The following is a 23,333-nucleotide window of genomic DNA, read 5'->3' as shown; positions in this document are numbered from 1 at the left end:
CAGAAATTGCACCGAACGTGTAACAATATCCTGATACAATACGCTGGCCTCCTGAAACTTGAACGGCGCCTGGAAGCGATGCAGTTCTTGGCAAGGCGCTCTACTGAGTTCTCAGTTGCTGGCAGGGTTCAAGTTCTCTTGTCGATTACCAGCCTCGTATTCGATTTTTATCAAATGCGTCTCCTATTCGTAGAAGAGGCTCTATCAAGGGTGTCTTATTTTTCAATCACATAAAATGGTTGCCTGAACCCCTTAGAGGATTATTTATCAGCGTTGTCTCCCCCGGGCAGTTTCTTCCCTTGACTACGCTACTCCACCAGCCTCGTAGTCAGCTAGGACGGTCTTCCAGAGAAAGCAAAATGCCAAGCATCGATGATTTTGTTTACGGAGGTCTTGAAAGGGGAGAGTCATCAGATTCCCTGGATGAGGTTGGGTCTACAATCAAGGAGCCGGTCATCGTGGTCGATGAAGTCTCAGCTGACGGAGAATATGAACCCGACCCTGCCGCGGATATCTTTGAAGCTGGAATGAAATGCGAATCAAAGCGACTATATCCGCGGCACGACGGTTCCCTCTATGTCGAATGGGTTGACGAAATTCCGGCGAGAATCATGGATCAGGCATGCGGCTACGGGAATGCATGGAAAGAATATGCCCTCCTCCTTCGCACCAACCTCGAGCAGGGAGAGCAACGAATACAATCAATCCTCATTCAGAGTCCCCTGCTGAAGTCGAAACTCAATTCGATCTTCCAGGATTATCCTGGTTTTTTCATGGACGAGAATAAGGCAACCATCGATGCTCCGTTCAAACCATTCGTCCATTGCTGGGATGCTTTCGAAGGCGCTTGTCAAGACCAATCTCAAATCGGCAAACACATGCAACTTCTGAGATCTGCACTGGAGCCTGAACTTCAGGAAGCGTTTGCGGTGATAAAAGACTTCCAGACTCACGGCATGATTCGATTCGACCGACTTTGGATGATATTCAAGCCCGGCTCCTTCATCTTTTCAGAACACCAAGGCATCGAACGAATATACAAGCTCCGCCGGACCGAGCTTCGCAAGACGCCAGAGACCTCCAGCGTGTACTTCCTGCTCCATTGCTATTCCATCGACTGGGATGGAAAAGCATTCGGTCACACTCTCGAAGTCGAGGGAATCAAGGACTTCGAGGGAAGCAGAAAGTTTACTGACCTGGGGGTATTTCCCTTGGATTCCCACCCGGCAAAAGGTGCTGTCATTGAACGGTTAGTCGAAAGAGGTAGAAAATTCTCCTCTTATACCCGTGTCCATTATCGCGCGTATAATGGTCCAGCCACGAGCTACGTATTGGGTGGAGCATTCGCAGAAGAACAGGTACATCATTCCCGCGGCCATACACAAAGCGGAAACTAACTTTTCCAACAGGTCTCTGGACGAGTAGTGGTAGACACGGGTAGGTTACCTGCTTCGAGATTGATATAGTGATTGAACCAGTAATCAGAAACCTTCATGCACTTCCATCCCTACAGTCGCGACCTTATTCAACGTCTCGGAACGAACGAACCCAAGGGCAAAGATTCGAACGAAGATTCTGACCAGATCGACTCTTCTTACACAAACCGAAACATGTATATCAACATTCCTCATTTGAGAGATCAAGCTATTCTAAGCGCAAACAATAAGAGCTTGGAAATGGAGCAGACCGAGTTGACAGACGATCAATTGATGATTTGTTGTCCAACTGTGAGAGGATATTCTCTCGACCTAAACGTGTGGAGTTGGTCCTTCGCCCCTTTTCTGTATAAAAAGTGATCGCTGATTGTTCCAGTGCATTTGAGGATTGACTATCTCCGGAAAATTCAGTGGAACGCAAATGCATTTGAGAGTTTGGCGCTGCCCGGAAACTACAAGAGGCTTCTGTTGGCATTTGCTGAGACTCAACGGGATTCAGCTGCCCAGTTCGACGATGTTATTGAAGGGAAAGGTAAAGTCTGAGAGTGCGATTCATTCATTAGAAGATATACTCAAGCCGATATAGGGAAAGGAATGGTCGTGCTGCTGGAGGGACCTCCTGGTCTTGGAAAGACCCTGACCGTTGAATCCCGTATGTTGCACGCATTCAAAGAAACATGTGATACTGACCAGGCTTCCTCAGTGGCTGAAAAGATGAAAGTCCCGATCTTCAAAATTGCATCTGGCCAGATGAAGTCAGACCCGGGAACCATCAAAGCGGCCCTTCAAGATGCCTTCTTGATGACTAAATCCTGGAAGGGGATCATCCTTTTGGATGAAGCTGACATATTCCTTGAAAGGCGGTCAGTAAATGATTTGGACAGGAATCAACTGGTTTCTGGTATTGCCATGGCCATACCTAAAAGGATTTGGAATTTCGCTGACCAGTATTGCAGTCTTTCTTCAACACCTTGAATACTTTGAAGGGACTATCTTTCTTACCACAAATCGAGTCGAGTGCATCGATCCAGCATTTGAGTCTCGAATCCACCTGTCACTTTCATACCCCGAATTGACTCAGGAACTCCGCCACAAGATTTGGAAAAATTTCATTCAAAGGATGAAAGTCGACACAACGCAAATTACCGACGCGCACCTGGACAAATTTGCTGCCCTTGACCTCAACGGCCGTCAAATCAAGAATACAGTGAAGATGGCTGGACTGCTTGCCGCGCAGGCAGCAGATCATTGTTTGACTGCGGAGCATGTGGAGACGATGTTGACCATCGTCCAGTCGAAGTGAGTATATGATGTTCTGAGGTGGCTCAATTATCATGTATTGTAACCCTTTGGTGTAGGTCTGGCTTACGGACTCCCCTACCCCTACGAGTCCCCATGGGCCCAGGATAGGGCCCAGAGCTCGTCGAATCAAGCGTGGGGTTGTGAGGGTAAAGAGGTGACACAGCCACAGCACCTCGGACATCGTATTGTGGCTTGCCAAGAATGTGGTTCTACGCTTGGCGGTGGATCACGTGACACTTGTTTTCATGGAAATTTTGGCCTCTATCTTTTTTCGTCGAGCTCTCCGCTCCACAACCCCGTTTAATTGCTCACCAACAGTCGTGGAATGATTCTTCTTCTAGAACTCTGTGCGTCACGGTTTATTTTGACAGCTTAAGGTATAACACCCTTGACGAGTCTTTCGTGACTCTCGATGTGGATTCACCCATGTTGAACATCCCCTCCGGCTCTTCCCTAAGGCGTTCTTTTGCTTCTTTGAATCTACTTACCCGTAGTGAGGAAACAGCCTACTTTTTCAATTCTCCAAGTACAGCTCGACAACCATGACTTCTTCGCCAGTCGTACCTGGCCAGGTTCTGGCCAGCACATCTTCATACATTTCCGGTCCGGGCACTCACGTCTATGAGAACAACATCCTCGCTTCGATCCTTGGGCAGTCACTCATCTCACCCGCGCCAAATAAATCGAGCAAGCCAACCATCTCGGTGCCCCGTCGAGCCACAGCTGTAGCTTCAATCAGCTCTCTACCAAAAGTTGGCTCCGCTGTTCTCTGCCGCGTCACGAGGGTCCGACAAAGAGAACTTTCGGCCTCAATTCTGTCCATCATCGACCCATCCTCGTCAGTGTCAAATTTCGCCAACGAAATCATCTCTTACTCCCAGGTAACAGACGACGAGCTCCAATTCCAATGCATCCTCCGGCGCGAAGACATCCGCACACACGAAAAGGACAAGATCGTTATCAACGACATGTACCGTGTCGGCGACATCATCCGTGCCACGGTGATCAGTCTAGGCGATGAGAGGAACTACTACATTAGCACGGCAGGGAATGAGTTTGGCGTCGTGGTGGCGACAAGTGAGGCCGGCAACGCAATGGTCCCCGCGAGTTGGAAGGAGATGAAGGATGCTGTGACGGGGAAAGGGGAGAGTCGAAAAGTCGCCAAACCTTCATGAAATCAATTCAAACGCTAGGGATGTTACTCGTAATGACCTCGGCCACTTTCGCTACATTACCCAAATGTCACCATAGCCGATCACTCAGCAAACACTGCAAGCGTCGAGACCTTCTCAAGGGCTAAATTCCCAGACCCGAGACAAGACGTCACCACTACATCAAATCACGCTGCCAACTTCCCCCGAAAGAGAAGAGCATGTGATTTCGACCTCTGCCTCTCCAGAAGATGCAAGTGCAGACGAAGGCAAGACCCAGCGTGTCTGAAACAAAAGTTCAAAGAGCATGTTCGAGACCTGTCTCGCTCTCCTTATACTCAGACACCTACAAGGCTGTCGAAGCTGCGTGAGCCATCTACAATGATGGAGCTCAATGTTTCTCGCATCAAATAGGAGACTATGATCTCAGGAATGTCGTCACTCTGCCTGCTACCACGTCCGTCTTGCCCAGCGCAGACCAGATTGCGCAGAGCCAAGGACCCATGGAACGAGATGGAAGTGCGAAGACAAGGGCCGCTCTGTGTTCTGCGATCTCGACCTTGATCTCTGCCAAAGCCCAAACTCGGATTTGAACTTCAAGTCGAATGGGACCATGCCGGCGATCACATTTTCCTTTCCATGTCGCCCCATCGGGCGCTTCGCAGATGTAAATATGTATGTGTGGGGTGACAAACGAGCGAGCAAAGCCCACCGCCGGGACAAGATACATGAAGCTCTCTCCTGTCTTCGAAGACTTTGTCATCGACCATCTCCTTCTTATCTTCCTCTCGCGCGCTCGCTCGGCCCGGTGCTCGATATACCATCGGTCATTCCCTGTCTCTCCCCCTTTCAACTCCGACCACATCAACATGCGCGCACCCGCAATCCCATCAACACTCACAGCCACACTTCTCACCTTCTCCTCTTCCTTCTGCCTTCTTTGTCTCTCACATGACCCAGACCTAGTTATTATCCTGGTATCTCAACGAGACTTACGCTTATCCCGTCATCTCTAAATGTCCCCTCCCCCAGCCGCCCCGAAGAAAACAACCCTCTCCAGTATCCATGGTCACGACTCCCAACCACAATGTCAGACTGTGTTCGTCACGGGAGGAATATCAATTAAACCCGCCAATCCAACCCAACCCGACTCTCCTCTGCCTTTCAGAGAAGAGATGGGATGGGAGAGGACGGGAAACTCCTCCTATCATCCAGGTCTGCCATCCTTGATGCCTAAGGGGTTTTGTGGATGTTTCGGAAAGCATATTAGGGGAGGAGACATCGATGAATCAATAAAAATGACTCGTGTCAACATGCCTATTACAGTCCAGGTTCCCAAACGGAATAGAAATATGTGCTTGCAAATTGCAAAGGCGTATAATTAATGCATTGAGGCTGGAATGAAATGGTGTAATCTGCCCTCGCTTTCGTCTGTACCTGCTCCCGCGAGGACAGACAACCACGGTCATACAGAATCTCCTACCAAAAGATAAGCAAAAGGTACTGGTGTTGCAATACCTACAGTGTTCCAATTCCCGTTGGAGCCCCCAATTCCCTCTCTGCCCCGAGCAGTCACAATCAAATCCTTAACGCCTCGCTATGCTCACCGCACACTGTGATACACGGCTTCCCGTGCCCATTTGCAGTGGCGGCCCTTTTTTCGTTGCAATTCCGTGTAAAGGGGGTATATGATAATATCGAGAGGCTCCAAACAAAGAACAATCCTCCAGTGCTCGCCTTCAACCTTCCACCAAGGTCTGCCTGGGCCCCTTACCAAGCAATTCCAGAGATCTTTGAGCAAGAGCAATCACCTCGCCCTCGCCCTCTTCACCTTCCTCGTCATCGGATTCAACATGTTTGTCGGCAATCGTCTTAACCATCTGAATGATGTCTTCGGATTTGGCGACCAGGCTGACGAGTTTCTTGTCCTCCGATTCCAATAGTTGCAGCAATGTCCATATCGCAATGTGTTGAAAGGTAGGGTCACCGCTGCACAAGAAACGCTTGAGATACCCGTGAATGCCACCATTTGGCTCCATCCAATCACGAACAAAAATCGAATAATCGCCGACCTTGGAAGACAAATTGCCCAGTGCAGCGGCACTATTGCCCTGAACTTCAATGCTTTCCGAATCGGTAAGAGGAATCAGCACATCGAAAATGCCCATGTTGAGCAGATGTGTCTTGAGCTCGTCACTCAACGCCAACACGGCGATACAAGCCGTCATCTCAGACTGTACACTCAGTGGCACATGCAGAAGTAGCTCCTTGCATTTCTCCACTGCTCCGGCCTCCAAGACGAGTTGCTTGTTTCGGTCCGAACTTGCAGCAAGGTTCCGCAGAGTCGAGATTGCATGGCATTGGATTTCCTCGTTCTCCATTGAGCCGAGAAGATCGACAAGGGGTTTGAGAAAGCCGGCTTCTATGATGGGCGCTTCGTTCAGAGGGTGAATCGAAATGTTGCGGATGCAGGCGACAGCAGAGAGGATAAGTGGTAGGTACGAAGATTGAAGGAGACGAAGAAGTGGTTGCAGGCCTCTAGCCCGAACAATCTCCAATTGGTACTTTTCGTCTGATGCCAAGTTTCGGAGAGCCAATGCGGCCTGGCACTGAACCTTGGGGGTTCCAGAATCCATCAATTGGACCAGGGATTGGACAAGCCGTGGTTCGGTCTGGGCGAGTTTCTTTCTGTTGGACGGGTCGACTGCAATGTTGCTCAAAGCTGTGGTGCAGTAGTATTCCACATCCATATCAGGCGACTGAAGCAGTTGAACAAGCACTGGAATGGCTCCGGCATTGACGAGTTGTTGTCTGTTATCATCTGGGTACAGTTAGAGCGCCAACTTCCCGGTGAAACAACTTCTTTCTCTCCTACCGGAATGTGTCATGTTGAGCAACGCGCCGGTTGCATTCCTCTGAACTCGCATATCTTTGGACTTTGCCAGCCTTGTCAACGGACCCAATGCTCCTGACCTAGCGATTTTGGCCTTGTTGTCTTCATGCGTAGCAAGATTGGTAATGCAGCCGACAGCATTGCATTGAACCTCGACATTGGGAGACATCATCTGTCGAATGAGGGGAGGCAATCCGCCGAGTTGGACAATAGCGACCTTGTTTTCCGCTATGACATGTCAATTACGACTGATCAAAAGGAACTACGGCGGTACGTACGATTCACGGCCAGATTGCCCAAGGCTGCACTGGCAGCTCGTTGTACTTCAATGTCTGGGTTTTGCAGAAGGAATAGGATAGGCTCTAGGGTATCCCGGTCGACTTCTCTCACATCTGCAACCACAGTTAGTTTGGAGTCGAATAGCGTGTCTCTTGTCCACATACCTCGCTCCGTGATCTCGGCAAATGTCAGGCTGGCGCTCCGTTGTAGGTCAACATTATCTGAATAGACGAGAGTGCTCAAAGCCCGCAACGGTTCTCCGGAAAAGAAATCTGTTTCTCCTCGCTGTGGTCTGTCAGGGTTCAACGCTTTACAGTAAAAGGGGACTGTACACGCACATTCTCGAGGTATTGTAGGAGATCTGCAACGGCTTCTCTTTCGCTGTCTGCAAGAGCGGGCTCATAGAGATTATCCTTGTTCCCACCTGTAAAGGTCGAGGGTCAGCAATCAGACATGCTCGAGCAATGTAGCTAAGACAGACCTTGGCAGCTTTTACAGCAGGCCGAGAGTACGTTGCCCATCTCGAGGCGTGGGCCCCGGAGGGGACGCAGTGGTCGAGAGTGGTTCTGTTGGTCAAGGGAACTGCGTTGAGGCTGGAATGTATGCTGATGTCGCAGGTGGTAATGGAGAGGTTGACGGTGAAAGGCTCATCTGATGGTCATGCTGATGCCGATTGTGATGCAATCTTCGAACGATGCTGGCGAGGCTCCCGATACTGTTGTATTGAGATGAGAAAGTATCAGGGCTCGTGTCGGATTCGCTGACTCTGGGAATCCTGCAGCGACAGGCACGGCTGCGTGGCTGCGTACCCTGCGGTTGCAGTTGCAGTGGCAGGGGCAGTTGTAGTTGTAGTTGCAGAGCGGCAGAGAGGACGCGTTCAGGCAAGAACAATGAGATTGCCGGAGAACAGGAAGTGTGTGGCGTGTGACCCGGACTCAAGGAGCGAGCAGTAGGCTTCGCAGGCGGAATGGCAATTGCAGTGGTGTGAAGGTGGTCAACATGGGGTTTTGGCCGAAGTTGCACGAGTTAAAGGAAGCTGCAGAAGCACCGTGCCGATGGTTGACGCAGGCTCGGTGACTTATTAGTGCTGGCGGCTTCCTAGGGTTAGGCGATGCTAGACCAAGTTGGCCATGCTGGTGGGCTAATAGGTCGGCTTTGCAGGCTCCCAGAGGCTACCCAAGCCCAACGACGGATGTTGTTAGGCTGGTGCCGCCCATGTGGATGCTCCCCCAGAACCCAGAACTGGAGGAGAACCAACCGCTTATTACCTATTACCTCGTACAGATCCCTTCGGTCTCGCCCTGCAAATACATTTTCGCGGTAAACTTCAACTTCCCACTTACAGGACTACATTTATTCAACAGCACCTATCGTCGCTAAACCTCATCGATATGACCTGGGCTCCCCATGCTCTGTTACGGCCACCTTCCGCATTTATGGTCCCTCAAGCAAAACACCTAAAGCATTTCCAGATGCCCGTGAATATTGAACATCTCGCCGCCAATAAGCCCTTTCACATGCTTTCGACGTCATCGATCAGACAAAGAGCCAAAAAGATTCTGAAGATTGGAAGGGAACAGAAGACTATCAAATAAGAGAAACAGCATTGGACATTAATTTTGTGTATTCCATGCCGTTCTGTCCGCCGTCCAGGCTATCTCTCCAGCCCAGGTTATGCTATATGCAATGCCATTTTCTTCGCACTTCCTGTTCGCACAGTGCACCGGCAATGTCCATCCAGCTAAAAATGCAATCCCCATAACTCCAATCATGGCTTCAGCAATACCGGCTATTGTAGTCGTAATATTAAGGAGATTCGTCCCTGCTCTGACGTCTATACTTTCGGCATCTCGACTCTGACCTCGGCCTGACTATGTTTGCGACTGAAGAGCGCCCCTTGCTTGATGACGGGGGAGTAGATGCCCGCCGGCGTCAACGTCTCGGTGGTAGGTCGAAGCTGATCAAGGGCGTTTTTGATGGAGGACTTGATCTTCTGCGACGTCTTGGAGGACTCGCTGGAAGTGGATTCTTTGGAGACCCGACGGGATGACACAGCCGAGCTGTTCTTCTCTGCTTGAGTGAGGTTGTAGTACCCTGCGTAGAGCATGTTGATGGATGTATGGAGATGGTTTGGATTGTTTGGCGGTTGGTGTAGGTGGTTCACTTGAAGAATAATGTGGTCTACTTGAAGAATAATGTGGTCTTTGCTCGGTTGTCGAGGAGACGGAAGTGGCAAGGAGGGGAATACTTCTTGTTCTTCGATACTGCTTGATGCAGAACGAATAACTCACACTCGAAGCAGTCGTGACATGGGATTATATAGACCCATCAAGTCCCATGCAACCTCCTGTCAGCAATATAAAATTTCTCATCGGCTCACCTCTTGTCAGTCGGTGATGAGGACGCCCTGTGGGATTTCATCATTTGCCCACCACGGTTCTCGAAAAGGGACCCAACAATTGTCTGAGGAATGAAAACAGTCATAACGCACTCACCAATCATGATGGATGTTGGAATGCGCCCTTGGGAAACATGCTGCCCCAGGGCGTGTGCAATTGTCGTTAGCGAATATCCATGTGTCAAGTACATGAAAGGCGCGTGTGAACCTGCTCTTAGCGGATTTCGGTTTGTCATAACGCCACATGGCTGCCCCAGCCAGTTACAGACCTGAAATTTTCGCTGCTGCTGTCTATAAAAATTGTGCTTAACTAAGAACTTAGAGGTAAAGCGTCTGTGGGCCAGTCGGAGGGCGTGGAGAGGGCGGTTGGCATCGGCGTGTCCAAGTGGTTCGAGGCTGATGTGAGGTGGCATTTGCGTCCTTCGCCCTGTCCCACTCCCTTCCTAAAGAATATACGACCATGGGGCGCCGAGCTTGCGGTATCCTGCCACAGCAATGAACACATGCTTCCAAACCGGTACCTATGTTGACTGACTTCTCAGGGGATCATTCAACTCTTCACCCGGGAAAAGAAGACTTCTGGAATCTGAGGGCTTCTCAGAAATGATCGAAGCTGATGTCAATCAACTTCAATACGCCCCTGCTGCTATGTGTTTCATAAGAACTATGTTACAACATTGTCTCCCTTACCCGACCTGACCACTGCCAGGAGGAATGCTGATGATAAAACAATTTCCAGAAGGAGGACATTCGCCGTCGAAAAGGACACGAACTGCATTAAGCCTCGTTGATCCATCTGGGGTGCCCCAGGTTTCAGATCCAGGATTTCCGGGGCTTGCATAGCATCTCACCACTTAGTTGGCTACGATTCTGGCCAACGGTGACTGGTGGGCTTGCGGAGAACTGACATCTTGAGGGAGTGTCACTTTTGCTTTTCCTCATCTGATCGAGGTCGAATGCGCGAAGCCCCAAGAATAAGTGGCTCCTTACCATGGCCATGCGAATGCGAAACGACAAGCGCTGCCCGAAATTCCACAATTTGTTCAGAGGCGTTGAGCATCAAGATACCCACCCACGACCAGCCATGAGGTGATAAAGAGGTTGCACACAACATAAATCACAGGGCGACGAGGTTCAATACCTTCTGCGTTGTCTGGGATCATCGTACCCGTCATTCTCGTGGTATCGTTTTCTTGAGCCATAGTCGTCTTCACGTCTACTGCTTCCATATCGATCACGGTCTCGGTCTCGATCGCGGTCCCGGTCTCGGTCACGGTCTCGGTTATCGTATCCACGGTCTCGTCCTCCAAGAGGGTCGGTATTGCTGCCAGTCGCGCCGCGTTGGTCTCTTCCTCCGCCATATCCGTTTCGCCGGTCGTCATGACCTCCGCCGTAGCCGCCTCTGCCGCCGGGTCCGCTGGGTGCGTTGGGGGGAGGCGGTCCGTTCTGGTAGCCTTGTCGTCCGCCGAAGCCTCCTCCTCCTTGGTAGCCAATGCCGCCTCGCCCACCGTAGCCTCCTCGGTCGCCGCGAAAACCGCCGCGAAAGCCTCCACGACCACCAAAGCCACCTCTAAATCCACCACCATAGCCACCTGGGGGACCGAATGTAGGCTTTGCAGGAGCTTGTTTGGTATATCCTCGTCCACCAAGGCCTCCGCCAAATCTTCTCGGCCTCCAGCCAGGGACCATGCGGCCACGTTCGACATCGACAATGACTCTTCGGTCCTTTATTCGTAGGCCGTCTGTCTCTTTGTACGCAGCTGTAAAAGAGTAAGGAATTTCGAGGTCAGTTCCTTGAAATCTTACCATTTGATCTTTTGGTATGGAAAGAAGGGTCAAGGGCAAAGGGGTTTGCAAAGAAGAAAGTACCTCTCATATCCTTTTCTCTTTCGTAGACAATGAAGGCATAACCTTTATGTGGCTTTTTGGGTTTTGGGGTTGTCTCATCCTTGACAATCCTGATTCTCTCGATGGGACCAAACCTGCCGAACTCACGCTCCAGATCTCCTTCCTTCGCATCATAACTTAGACGACCCACGAATAGAGTCTTAACGGCATCGCCCTTGATCTTGGGGTCGTCGTTTGGTTTGTAGCCCTGGAAGTCAGGCCGCTCAATCTCTTGCTGGCGCAGTTTCTTTTCGAGTCTTTTCCGATCGCGCTGTTGCAGCCAGGATTCAGTGGGCTCGTACACATCAGTCGCCTTGTACTCCTGAAGCTGCGGAAGAAACGCGGCGATGCCAGACAGCTGTGATTGCTTGAGAGCTCTTTCGTCCGGAGCGGTGTCTTGAGGGGGAATGTAGCGGAGAGGAGGTCGGGGTTGGAATAGAGCAAGGAGATTAGGAGGGAGTTTGTCCGTCATCTTGATGCTACGCCGCAAGAAGCTTGTCGTGAGAGATACGCGATCGTCATCAATGCGCAAAAGGCAGTAAGAGAGAAGAAAGCAAATGCGCGGGATTCAAGTAAAATTACAGGTAGAGTTGAAGGCAGCAATGGAGATGCAGTCAAAAGGGTTGAAGAAAGCTGGATTCACAGCGCGTTGGATGCGGAAATGAAATTGTTGTTCCTGAACTGCCTAGGGGAAGCTGCTAGACCCAAGAACGGTTTAGTGCCATATCGACGATCATACCGCCACGTTGACAGCACTGAGTAGCGTGCTCGCTACTCACCCCACATTATGATAGAGAGTATCTCCCATTAAACGGGATACAGGTGAGGTCTAGGGCCTACTTATTACCCAGAATGTCTTGATATCAATGTAGGACCTTATATGGATGATCTAGTGGTCCAACAACTCCCTGCGATGCCCCAAACCGTGTCTCCTGATATAGACGACACCTTGTCGCCCATCTACCCACCGCCTGCGAGGCTGAAATAGTCATGAGCTAGGTCTAAGACGCACGCAGAGATCTCTGCTATTGATTGACGCATTCGCACCGTTGGTCTATCCGGCAGCAAAGATTTCACGGCTGCGTCGCGGTTTGATATCGACGGCGAGGGGACCAGTGCACCGCCATAGCCAACGCGCATGATTTTTCTTGGTGCGCCACAGACACCAGCCTCCCATCGTGTTCGCTTTTTCTCCAACCAAACCTGAAGCAAACAACGTATTCGTATTTTGGACCTGACCCATCGCGGAACGTCGCTTCTTCTCGTCGATCATCTATAATAAACTCTCCCGCAACAAGAATAAAAACAGCCTTGTGGACTGCCTTGCGGATCTCGGCAGCGATCGCATTGGGACGTTACCTGACCTCGTCCAAGAAATTTCTGCATCAGAGATGAGCCGCTACTATTTCCAACAGAATCTTCCTGATCTAGATTAACTCGACGACTTGACAAAATATCATTGGCCTATATTTCAGTATGTGGATGCTTCTCAGGCAGCTTCTTTACGTGGAGAGGAGGGATAGAACTCGACGGAATTTATATTGAGGTCATGTCCTTGCCCTGGTACCAGGGCAGTATTCATCATCTCGTGTGGTTCCGCACGTCTCAAATATCAAGCAATCTGGCAGGATGATGAGCAAATTATCCTTCACCAGCCTCTGCTACATCCTCTCCCTTGCTCGCGCGACGCTTGCAGCCCCTCAGCAATACTGCAAACCCGTTGTGGGTTCCCCAGGTTGGCCCTCGGTCTCTGACTGGCAAGCTTTGAACAACTCGGTCTCAGGCCGCCTCATCGCACCTGTACCTCCAGGTCTGGTCTGCCAGACCAACAGTTCGGTATACAGCGTGCAAGCCTGTGGCCAGTTAATCACCCAATGGAGCAATTCGTCCTTTCATGCCGAGGACCCTTTCACGACCGACTACAACGATGATTCTTGCCTCCCTGATCCTCGAGCGCCATGCTCTGCGACACTTCTGCCTGCATATGTGGTCAATGCCACCAACGCAACCGAGGTTCAAGCTGCTTGCCGATTCGCGTATAGGACTGGGGTCAGACTAATAGTCAAAGGGACCGGCCATGACTTTTTGGGACGGTATACACTTGACAACGTATCAGTGAAGGCCTCATGACACTGACATAGCGAACAGATCGTCCGGTCGAAGCTCACTCTCCATCTGGACGCATAATATTCGCGGCGTCAACGTCACGATGGGAGATTCTCGAGCGAAGCGGTATGGCGGGATTGCTTCTGTCAAGATTGCAGCCGGTATGCGCTTTGGCGAAATCTACCAAGCAATTGCCTCATACAGCCTTACCATGGTCGGTGGAGCGGATCCTAATGTCGGTATTGGTGGCTGGATTACTGGGGCTGGACACTCTCCGATCAGCAGCGTCTATGGCCTGGGTGCAGATCAAGTCCTCGAAATGGATGTTGTTACTGCCAATGGGACACTGTTGACTATCAACGAGAACTCTTACCCTAGCCTCTTCTGGGCAATGAGAGGTGTAAGTTCTCTCCAGAATATCTCGGATATCTAAATGACAGAACCCCTGATTTCCAATGTTCGTGTCTAGGGCGGCGGTTCCACCTTCGCGGTGCTCATCTCAGTCACAATTCGAGCATATCCAGCCCTACCTATGGCAGTGTATTCATTCAGCTACAACACCACCGCGAACAGCGACACATTCTGGTCTCTAGTAGCCTACTTCCACAATCAGCTGCCTGAGCTCTCCGACGCCGGTGCCATGGGCTACTACTTCATTTTCCCCAACAACAACGCGTCACAGTCTGAAACTGCCCATCTAGGCTCAGTCGCCGGCGTGTGGCTCGTCCCGAACAAGACCGTCGAAGAAGCCCGGCTAATCTTCATGCCCATGGAACAGACTCTGCAGAATAACACATTCAACTGGACCGACACGGTCTTTCTCCAAAATGCATCTGTGCCCACGCTGGACTTCACCAAATTCTGGATGGCAACCGTTCCGGGTGGAACTGTTGGATCAGAGGTCCGACTGGGGTCTCGCCTCCTCGACCGGGCCGCTCTCAAGAGTGATCCGGGAAAGTTGAAAAGGCTCTTCAAGCAGACCACGCCTATCCCGCAGTATCCGATCTTGGGCCACGTCGTGGCGGGCAAGGGTGTCAGGACGGTCAAGAACGGGATCCCGGGAGGAAGTAACTCTGTCTTGCCCGCATGGCGCGAAGCATATACGCACATCGTGCTCCCTCGATCATGGCCATTTCTGAACGATACGGCGAAGCTAGCGACGACAACACACCTCCGTGATGTCGAGACAGCAGCCCTCCGCCAAATCGCGCCAGACATGGGAGCGTACGTCAACGAAGCAGACCCGACAGAGCCCAACTGGCAAGAGACGTTCTGGGGGTCGAATTACCCCAGGTTGCTGCAGTTGAAGAGGCACTGGGACCCCAAGAGCGTGTTTTGGTGCGTCCCCTGCGTGGGCCACACGGATGGCTGGGAGGTCGTTAGTGACTCTGGTGTTGAGGGCGCAGTGGGGGAGAGTCCAGGGAAGATCTGCCGGACAATATAAGTAGTCGGAGCTCTTGTTGGTGGAGAGCTCCGAGGTAAGCCTGAGAGATGGGCTCTGAGAAGGAATGGAGACGACGATCTGTGCGATGATATTCAGTATCATAATGAGGGTGCGAGCAGGCTGTGGAACGTGCTTGTACCGAGTACACATAGTTTGATGCTTCGCAGTGTCCTTTCATAATGCTCTCATAATCCGATTCCTTGAAAGTAATCTCCGCACCTGTATTATCGCATAAATCTGACTGTTCACTTCACAACTGCAAACTCGCCTCTCCTCTTTCGAAGCTTTTGCACCCCTTGCGCCTGCTGGTCCATTCATTCGCTAGTTCGTGTGATGGAGCGACGAGGCTGTATCACTCCAGATCCGGCTAGCGTCGAAGCCTTGTCCTCTCATATTCCGTAGATACTCCGAACCTGCGCTTTTCAATTGCGCAGCAGCGAAAAAGCTCCTACTTCCAATTGGAAACTCTAACGCTACGTATTATTCTGAACATTCGATTCTAGCCACGACCTCGCTTTGCGCGCGTGTGCCATCCTACGTCTCCTCCTCATACCTTCGGCCATGGGCGTGCAAGGACTCAAGACCGTGTCGACGGCACGGGTAAGCTTCTCACGCAGTTTCTTTTCTCTTCTCACGACCCTGTCCGTCTCGCCATCTATCCAACCGCCCCCAAAGCACCTGCCCTGACCGCTTGCTCCTGCACTTGCATTTTGCATTCCCCCCTTTAAAAAAAAATACGAAAAACCTAATACTTTCACAGAACGGCCTAGGCGCCTACATCCTGCAATGCACGCGCCTACACCTGACGTACTCGGACCACTGGGCGTCGTCCTCGGGTTTAAAATCACTTCTCAGTTCACCGGCGTTCTCGTCACTAACACATCGTTACCCGAGCGTCGAGTTCCGGATCTCGCCGCGCCCGAACCGCCACCCCGTCGTCAAGGCAGTGTACTGCAACGGGCGGTCTAAGGCCGTCTGCGTCAAGAACCTGGCCCGCGAGCAGGTGCTTGAGAAGGTCGAGTTTCTGATCGGGAATTCTGGCGAGAGGAATACCCTCGTAAAGGGCAAGAAGGTCATCAGTCAGAATGAGAGTGTCAGGGGCGTGTGGAGTCCTATGCATGGCGGGATTAAGAAGATCTGAGTGAGGCTCTGTGCTCGGGCGCTGAGCATCAAATATTGATCATTGAGACCTGCGCTGGGCCGTGGCGGGGCGGACTGACGAGGAATGCGACTGATTCCCCTGATTCGCTCTCGTAGAATGAGAGGCAAGGGTGCTGCAAGGAGAACCCGGGGAATGTTCAAGAGATTGAAGGAACAAGACGCAGAGCACATCCGGATACAGAATGATGCGCACGAGGAACGTCTGGGGTTGAGGAGGAGGCCGACGAGAGCCATATATTGACAGAGCGGTTGGACAGGCTCTTACTCTACACCTGCTCGAAGAGCGAGGAGATAAGTGTCGGACAGCTACGCAAGCTCGTGTTTGGGAAAAGCTACCAGATTCTTCTGGGTCTGTGACACTAGGACAGATGACGAGCCAAAATCCCAAACAAACACCAAGCGATCGGAAGACCTTGAGATCTACCTCAAGGATGAGCTCGATGAAGTCACACATCCAAAATCGCTGATATTCGGCTGACGGCTCCAAACACCCTCCTCAGAAGCTTCGAACAACAGAAACAATTCATGATTTCAATAAAGCTGGTTTCAAGTTAAGTTCGGCAATGATTTGCAATTGAAGGACCCGCGGCAAATCATGGGACGCAGCTCATTGCTATAACCTTGCGTTGCAACATATGTACAATAGTTACAAAAGGATTTAAAACATGATCTGAAGCGTGCTCTGGCCCACTCAACTCGATGTCCGCGCATCAACCTCCATCGTGACCGTTGAATTGTCCGTGGAAAGATAAACTCCTTGAGCCCTTCATTAAAATTTTCATCTCATTGTCAGCGTGGGCCGATGCCTGTGTGTACTCACGACCAAGTCGCTGGATCAATCCAATTCTTGATGTCCGATCATAGGTAGATGGGGAACATGGCAGTCTTGCTGACGACTTTGGTGTTACAGCCATCGACGTTGCATATCGTAAACGGAACCGATCTGGGCGATTCCAGCTTCTTTTCAGGTTCTTGCTCTTTGGCTTTGCCTTTGCCTTTCCTTGTGGCTCTTGTTTTGGAACGGTTTACCGCACATTCGCCGCAATAGACCTGAAAACGTCGTTAGGACAAGGTTAACGCCTGGATTGAATCCAATTCACTCACGTGTCCGCAGGCTTTCACTACCCAGACCTGCTTCTTGACATCTCCCTTCCCAACTGCCAATTCATCGCCGCACATCGGACAGAGTATAACATCTTCTTCTCCAAAAGTCCTGATGAACCCCTCATGGGCGGCTGGGGGCGCTTTGTAAGGTTCAGGCACCACTTGGGGTGTTTCAGAGCTGCGATCAAAGACATCAAAACGACCGAGAGCAAACGCAGGTTGTCTGTAGTCCATGTTGACGATGAAAGCACCTTCAACATCATTCCCTTGCCGTGCGTCCTGGCCACGGGGCGGAACTCCGTCTAAGCGATCCAGGAAGCCTTCATTGTAGCCTGGAGCGGCGATATTCTGCATATTCCCGAACATAAATTGTGTCCCCCTCCTCAATATCTCTGGGAAATATCCGAAGGTACCTCTATCCATGCGAGGAGCGTTGGCACCGACATTTGCCTGGACTGCTGCCTCCTGACGTTGGGGCTGTGGAACAGTTCTCTCCGACACGAATTCGACTTCAGAACTTGCCGGAGGTGAGCCGACGGATTCGGACTCAAGGGTTTCGGTGTCGACAGACATTTCAAACTCATCCATCTCGAAATCCGAATCATCTGTGTCTGAGAGATCAATTATCTCAGGTAGTTCATCCTGCGGTCTTCCACCAAAGGGCGGGGCACGGACATGACGTGCTTCTTCTTGTTGTCTCTGAACAGCTTCTAGTTGCCTCCGAGCAGCTTCCCGTCGCTGAGCGGCTGCAATCCAGGTCCTGATAAGGTGGTGTCGTGAGACTCGTGCAGGGGGCTGGCTAGACACCTGCCCTGAGGGCTGTGTAGACGTCTGCCGTGAGGGCTGTATAGACGCATGCCTCGAGGGCTGTGGTAGAAGAGAGGATTCTGAGGCAATGGAAGTGTCATCGCTGTCAGTGTCTGCCGTGAGATCGATCGTGACATCTTGCGGGGTAGGGGTTGCAGTTGCTCGAGAAACCCGTGCAGACATAGCCGGCCTTCGGTAGTCGAAGCCGTCGCCCTGGAACCGTACTCTCGATTCTGGGTACTGCGGCGTCGAGTCTCGAGAAGACTCGGGTGTTGGATGATGGGTGATACGGCGGCGCTTGGACGGTACTTGATCGGGGGTAATACTTCGACTTAACGATCGGGTTATTTCTGCATGAGATCTCTGTAGCTGGAGTCAGAATATTATTTTCAGATATAATTCACATGATGCTGGGTAATGTGAAGGGCGAGGGCTCAGCTGAGAGGGAGCCGAGGGCGTACCTTTCGACTGGATGGACCCGACGCCGAATTCAGGAAGGTGCTCAAGGCAAGAGTGCCTGCAGAAGGCATGATAAAGGGCGCCTGCAAGGGCAGATTATGACTCTCGAGTCGAATATTTCATGGGTGCAGGAGATGATACGAAGGCTTCGCCAAGGGAGGTGGGAGTTGTCGTTCGGAAAGCGACTGAGGTCGAGGGTCAGGTACAAGTTGGATGTCGTCCGGGCACAAAGCCAAAGCCAAGCAGCCAGAAGTGGGAACAACGAACCGAACAAAGATGAAAGCCGGATGGGAGGCGGTGTCACAAGCGAGGGCGACCAAATAGGAAGGGAGAGAAGATCGTAGAAAAGGGCGAATGCCAACTTGAAATGGCCACCTGCGGACGGGAAGATGGCAGTTGGCAACGACGAGCACGAGTAGTGGTCGCAGTGGTTGCAGTGGTGGAGGCCAGGCAAAATGAGGGATGATGTTTTGGCGGCGGTAATACTCGGTACTGTGGTGCGTGGTGCGAGGTGCGAGATGGAGGCGAGGGGGCCTTTTTCTCTGTCATTTGCCACCTCTACCTCGTATTCATCATGGATTTTCACTCAATAACTATTGACAGACTCTCCAGCCCGCTGATAAATCTAACTGAGCCAATAACAACATCATCAACAACAGGATCTGCTTCATTTTATTGTGGTTGTACATACCATCCCAGGGGACAAAAACACCATCCGTCGACGGAAACCCCATTCCCTTTGACATAGCCCTTCCCCTACTTTTCTTTTCTCAACAATCGCCCAATATCCAGAAGAAATTAAAAAAAAAAAAAAAATATAAAAAAAACCCCTCTCAATCTCGTATCAATGGGTATCAATACTACCTTCCCTGCCTACCTGTTTGTATACAAGTGATTTTGAACCACTAAGGCACTTATCCATCCGTTGCCACCGCCGCCAGGGTCGTGATAACCCCATCCTCATCGACAGCGACCAAACTCTGAGCCCGCTTGCCCCATGCAACTCGTGTCGCCGGTGTCCCTCGCTTAAGAATCTCGGACCATTCCTTTGACGCCTTGGAATAATGTTCGACCGTAACTCCATCTTGTCCTGCGACAGCCAAGAATTGTCCAGTGTAGTCCCAGCTGATGGAATCGATCTGGCCGGCAGTCTTGAGAGTAGTAATTTCCGTCGCTTTTCTCAAATCCCAGATCGAGATTGTCGACGACTTCTCTGTCACGCCTGCCAACCATGTGCCGTTTTCCGAGAAGAAGATACATTGCACAGGGCCACCAAGGTCAAACGTGGCGGCTTCCGCGCCAGACTTGACGTCGAATATCTTGATTTGACCATCAGCCCCGCCGGCCGCCAGTAAGTGACCGTCAGGGTGGAATTGAGCACAACGGAGACCTGACTAGGATAAGCGCACAGGCCGGGTAGGGGGACGCAGGAAGACATACTTGAGTTACTTAGGACCTGAGTCAGGACACGGTTGGATTCAAGGTCATAGACAATGTATGTCTTGTCTTCCCCGACCGAAGCCAGAATAGTGCCGCTAGGGTGGAGAGCGACCGCATTGACCCGTCCAGCGTGGACCGAGAACGACGAGAGCTCTTGATCCTTTTCAAATACTTTGACCGCACCTGCTGAGGTTGCAACAACTGCCCTGTCATGAGCCCAGAGACCGTTTGTGACTGTTCCTTCGCCAACGTCGAGAGTATATGATAACGTGTGCTCTGATAGCGAGTACACACCCGCTTTGTTGCCTGCAACAAGGACCATATCTCCTGCCTCGTGTACAGCAAGCACAGTTCCACCGGGGAACAATGGTTTCGAGGTTGATGCCGATGTGTATGCTGATATTGAGTCTGGGATGGCCCAGTCTTCTGGGACTGGTCGTTTCCGCCGGGTCTTGGACAAACTGGATTCACCCATCAGTGTCAGGACGACTTGTATAGAGGGCGGTCATACCTTTGTTGTACGCTTTCTATCTTCTCCACGATCGCCTGTGGTAACGGGCCGGTGTCCACTTGCATAGCATCACCATTCGTACTGGCAGTAGCTGGTCCACCGACATTTATCTGTGCCAACGTCGCTCGCGCCTCATCTCTCTCTTTTGTAAGCTGCGCAATGACCCGAACCGCCGCATCATTTTCGTACAGCGCAGTACTGAGCTCTTGCCGAGCCTGGTGAAGATTCTGTTGCAGTGTGTATGTCTGAAGCGCCAAAGCATCCCACTCATTCTGAAAGAAAGATAACATGGCTGGTATCGAAGTCATCTGCGGAGGTCGGGGATAGACGACATTGGGGTTCTTGAGGTCGATAAGGTCTTCCACCGAGAGGCTCTCTCCGGTCGTGGGTTCTGTGCCATTCTCGCTGATGTATGCTTCGATCAGGCGCTTTTCGTAGACATTCCCTGCGGATATTAGACCAGCGAAGCCTAGCATACGCACATATTGTACCCACCACTCTTGCGTGAAGCCACTGGAACCTGCGGCGCCTCCCCCGAGACTGTCATACTATTAGTCGGATCCAATTTGCGCAAGAGGCAGAGAACTTACTTGCACACAGCATTGTCACAAAGGCTGCTCCGGCACAGGGCGTAGGGCTTTTCGGGCAGGTAGGACACAGATCTCCCCAGAGAATTGCTTCCAAAAGCACTCACAATCCGCGACAAATGACTTGTAACAAATTTACTAGGTCGTACTTTCTTCTTGGGAATTTGCAACCTCGAACCGCAGCCAAATTGTTGCGCTCGGCAAATCTTCCGCTTTAGGTCGCAGCCTCGCCAGGTTTTTGTCCCGCAAGCCTGACAGCGAGTGCAAGAGTCCTTGAGGTAACATCGCGGATTAGTTCGACATTGACAAAAGCGCAAGATCAAAAGCTCAGCTCTGGAGTTCTGTGTTCTAAGTGGCATGGAGTATCGTCTCGATCTCTTCATCATTTCGCTTCTATCCGCCCATCATGGCGGACGCCGCCCTCCCATATCATGAACCCGGGATCATCACAATCCTGATTCAATCATCCTTCCTTCTGATTTTGAACATTCTAGGCTTTGCCCTGGACCACATTTCTTATTGCGGCCTTGTAGGCCAAGTCCTCATTGGAATGGCGTATGGAACGCCTGGCTTGAAACTGTTGCCCCATGCATTTGAGGAGGTGGCAACTCAGCTTGGATACCTGGGCTTGATTGCTATTGTCTTCGAGGGCGGATTGGCGACTTCAGCTAAATCACTTGGGAACTCCCTTATACTGTCTATATGTGTGGCTCTCACTGGAATATGTCTCCCAATGGCCCTATCTTTCGCTCTCATGGGAATTTCGAATGCAACAAGGTTGCAAGCCTTCGCAGCCGGAGCTGCGCTATGTTCAACGAGCCTAGGCACCACCTTCAGCCTCCTAAAGACGACAAGTCTAACGATGAGTCGCTTAGGAACGGTCTTGAGCAGCGCCGCGATGCTGGATGATGTTGTTGGGCTGATCATGGTTCAAGTCATAACCAATCTGGGATCCGGCCAGACGTCTATTTCAGCTGCTACGGTGATACGCCCTATTTTCGTATCTCTTGGTTTCGCAATCGTTCTACCGGTCGTCTGCCAATTCTTGGTGAAGCCAATGCTACCTTACTGCTCGGTCGCTTCGGGTAAATTGAAAGGGAAATACCCTGCGAAGACGCTGGGCTTAGAGGTGAAGGTTCCCTTCCTTTTCCGGACGGCGTTTTTGGTGGCCTTGATTACTGCGGCGAGCTATGCAGGCACATCAAACCTATTTGCTGCCTATCTTGCAGGAGCTGCTATCTCCTGGCTAGACGAAATTAGTCGACGGCGAATAGATACCGGATTCCAGAGAGCGTCTCAAGAGACGCCAAAAGATCAGATGGATCCGGCAAAAGCGACCCCTGGCACTTCGTCTGTAAATTTCGCCGCCGCTCGGAATGCCAGCGAAATTCCTGGTTCATCGGTGGAGAAACTACAAAGCAACAAGCCACAGGCATCGAAACCGTCCTTGGAACTCACTCCGCCTCCAGAGGATTCAAAAGTGACAAGCGCTGTCGAACGAAATGCAGGATCGGCCGATATCCCCGACCCACTGAAGGTGGAGAGCCGCAGCCTGCAGATGTACAATCATTACTATGCACCCGCTGTAGAGCGCATTTTGAAACCATTTTTCTTCGTAAGTTACTTACTCCCTCGCCAGAAATGTTTTTTTTTCAAGTGGCTAACAACCTGACCGCCAGGCTTCCATCGGCTTTTCCATTCCGATCACCAAGATGTTCCGGGGCCCTGTCATCTGGCGCGGTCTTGTTTACGCAACGTTTATGGCTGTCGGCAAGCTCTTCTGCGGCATGTGGCTCATCCGCTTCTTCAACCCCTCGTCCACAACATCGCTATCTCCTCGTCCACGGCCTGCTACGGAATCCGACAAACAGGACAAGAACACGAAGCAGGCTAAGAGCAAGACAGCCTTGCGTGAAAGGTTCCTCCCTCGTCCGAAATCTCTGTACCCGGCGTCTATTTTAGGCTGCGCAATGGTCGCGCGAGGCGAGATTGGATTCCTCATCTCGGCCCTAGCGGCGACAAACGGTATCTTCGCTAGTAAAAGCGAGGCCGGGAACGCAGCAGCAGCCGCCGGGGATGCTGCCGGTCTCGTGTCAGATCTATACTTGATTGTCACATGGGCGATTCTCCTCTGCACCATCGTCGGACCGCTGGCTCTGGGGTTTCTGGCGAAGCGCGTCAAGAGGCTTCAGGATGAGAGGGCTCGAGATGGAGGTCATGGGACAAAGGAGGATCCGCTAGGCATCTGGGGAGTGAATTAATCGGTCCTTGACAGTTTTGGAGCTGGGGGGGAGAAGAACTCTGAAAGAGATCTGGTGGTGCTCGAGTTTGGCAAGATAGAGGCATAAGCACGTTTGGAGGATTCAAC

General features: G+C 51.4%; 10 protein-coding genes across 10 annotated transcripts; 5 read left to right on the top strand and 5 right to left on the bottom strand.

Annotated features, from left to right (window-relative positions):
- Window positions 1–359: 359 nt before the first annotated feature.
- Z519_08661 (uncharacterized protein) lies at window positions 360–2,739 on the top strand (the record flags this gene model as incomplete). The annotated part of the gene is made up of 7 exons (XM_016766389.1): window positions 360–1,358; window positions 1,410–1,437; window positions 1,486–1,761; window positions 1,813–1,968; window positions 2,023–2,078; window positions 2,130–2,337; window positions 2,393–2,739. The coding sequence occupies 7 exons, from the start codon at window positions 360–362 to the stop codon at window positions 2,737–2,739; spliced, it is 2,070 nt and encodes a 689-aa protein (XP_016617547.1).
- Window positions 2,740–3,280: 541 nt separating this feature from the next.
- Z519_08660 (uncharacterized protein) lies at window positions 3,281–3,913 on the top strand (the record flags this gene model as incomplete). Its single annotated transcript, XM_016766388.1, has 1 exon — window positions 3,281–3,913. One exon carries the CDS (start codon window positions 3,281–3,283, stop codon window positions 3,911–3,913), a length of 633 nt encoding a protein of 210 aa, XP_016617546.1.
- A 1,715-nt stretch (window positions 3,914–5,628) lies between these two features.
- Z519_08659 (vacuolar protein 8) lies at window positions 5,629–7,582 on the bottom strand (the record flags this gene model as incomplete). Its single annotated transcript, XM_016766387.1, has 6 exons — window positions 5,629–6,710; window positions 6,765–7,010; window positions 7,061–7,174; window positions 7,226–7,346; window positions 7,400–7,485; window positions 7,543–7,582. The coding sequence occupies 6 exons, from the start codon at window positions 7,580–7,582 to the stop codon at window positions 5,629–5,631; spliced, it is 1,689 nt and encodes a 562-aa protein (XP_016617545.1).
- Window positions 7,583–8,895: 1,313 nt separating this feature from the next.
- Window positions 8,896–9,168, bottom strand: Z519_08658 (uncharacterized protein; the record flags this gene model as incomplete). Its single annotated transcript, XM_016766386.1, has 1 exon — window positions 8,896–9,168. One exon carries the CDS (start codon window positions 9,166–9,168, stop codon window positions 8,896–8,898), a length of 273 nt encoding a protein of 90 aa, XP_016617544.1.
- Window positions 9,169–10,593: 1,425 nt separating this feature from the next.
- On the bottom strand, window positions 10,594–11,818 carry Z519_08657 (uncharacterized protein; the record flags this gene model as incomplete). Its single annotated transcript, XM_016766385.1, has 2 exons — window positions 10,594–11,219; window positions 11,329–11,818. The coding sequence occupies 2 exons, from the start codon at window positions 11,816–11,818 to the stop codon at window positions 10,594–10,596; spliced, it is 1,116 nt and encodes a 371-aa protein (XP_016617543.1).
- Window positions 11,819–12,975: 1,157 nt separating this feature from the next.
- Z519_08656 (uncharacterized protein) lies at window positions 12,976–14,896 on the top strand (the record flags this gene model as incomplete). The annotated part of the gene is made up of 3 exons (XM_016766384.1): window positions 12,976–13,439; window positions 13,495–13,852; window positions 13,922–14,896. 3 exons carry the CDS (start codon window positions 12,976–12,978, stop codon window positions 14,894–14,896), a joined length of 1,797 nt encoding a protein of 598 aa, XP_016617542.1.
- A 561-nt stretch (window positions 14,897–15,457) lies between these two features.
- On the top strand, window positions 15,458–16,037 carry Z519_08655 (uncharacterized protein; the record flags this gene model as incomplete). The annotated part of the gene is made up of 2 exons (XM_016766383.1): window positions 15,458–15,496; window positions 15,657–16,037. The coding sequence occupies 2 exons, from the start codon at window positions 15,458–15,460 to the stop codon at window positions 16,035–16,037; spliced, it is 420 nt and encodes a 139-aa protein (XP_016617541.1).
- Window positions 16,038–16,915: 878 nt separating this feature from the next.
- Z519_08654 (uncharacterized protein) lies at window positions 16,916–18,498 on the bottom strand (the record flags this gene model as incomplete). The annotated part of the gene is made up of 3 exons (XM_016766382.1): window positions 16,916–17,107; window positions 17,162–18,331; window positions 18,430–18,498. The coding sequence occupies 3 exons, from the start codon at window positions 18,496–18,498 to the stop codon at window positions 16,916–16,918; spliced, it is 1,431 nt and encodes a 476-aa protein (XP_016617540.1).
- An 843-nt stretch (window positions 18,499–19,341) lies between these two features.
- On the bottom strand, window positions 19,342–20,981 carry Z519_08653 (uncharacterized protein; the record flags this gene model as incomplete). The annotated part of the gene is made up of 5 exons (XM_016766381.1): window positions 19,342–19,817; window positions 19,868–20,328; window positions 20,379–20,823; window positions 20,874–20,918; window positions 20,969–20,981. 5 exons carry the CDS (start codon window positions 20,979–20,981, stop codon window positions 19,342–19,344), a joined length of 1,440 nt encoding a protein of 479 aa, XP_016617539.1.
- A 390-nt stretch (window positions 20,982–21,371) lies between these two features.
- On the top strand, window positions 21,372–23,226 carry Z519_08652 (uncharacterized protein; the record flags this gene model as incomplete). The annotated part of the gene is made up of 2 exons (XM_016766380.1): window positions 21,372–22,580; window positions 22,645–23,226. The coding sequence occupies 2 exons, from the start codon at window positions 21,372–21,374 to the stop codon at window positions 23,224–23,226; spliced, it is 1,791 nt and encodes a 596-aa protein (XP_016617538.1).
- Window positions 23,227–23,333: the final 107 nt, after the last annotated feature.

This window comes from Cladophialophora bantiana, assembly GCF_000835475.1.
Source record: "Cladophialophora bantiana CBS 173.52 unplaced genomic scaffold supercont1.13, whole genome shotgun sequence".
NCBI lineage: Eukaryota > Fungi > Ascomycota > Eurotiomycetes > Chaetothyriales > Herpotrichiellaceae > Cladophialophora > Cladophialophora bantiana.
The sequence above is the reverse complement of the archived record's forward strand: the minus strand, read 5'-3'. Positions and strand labels throughout refer to the sequence as shown.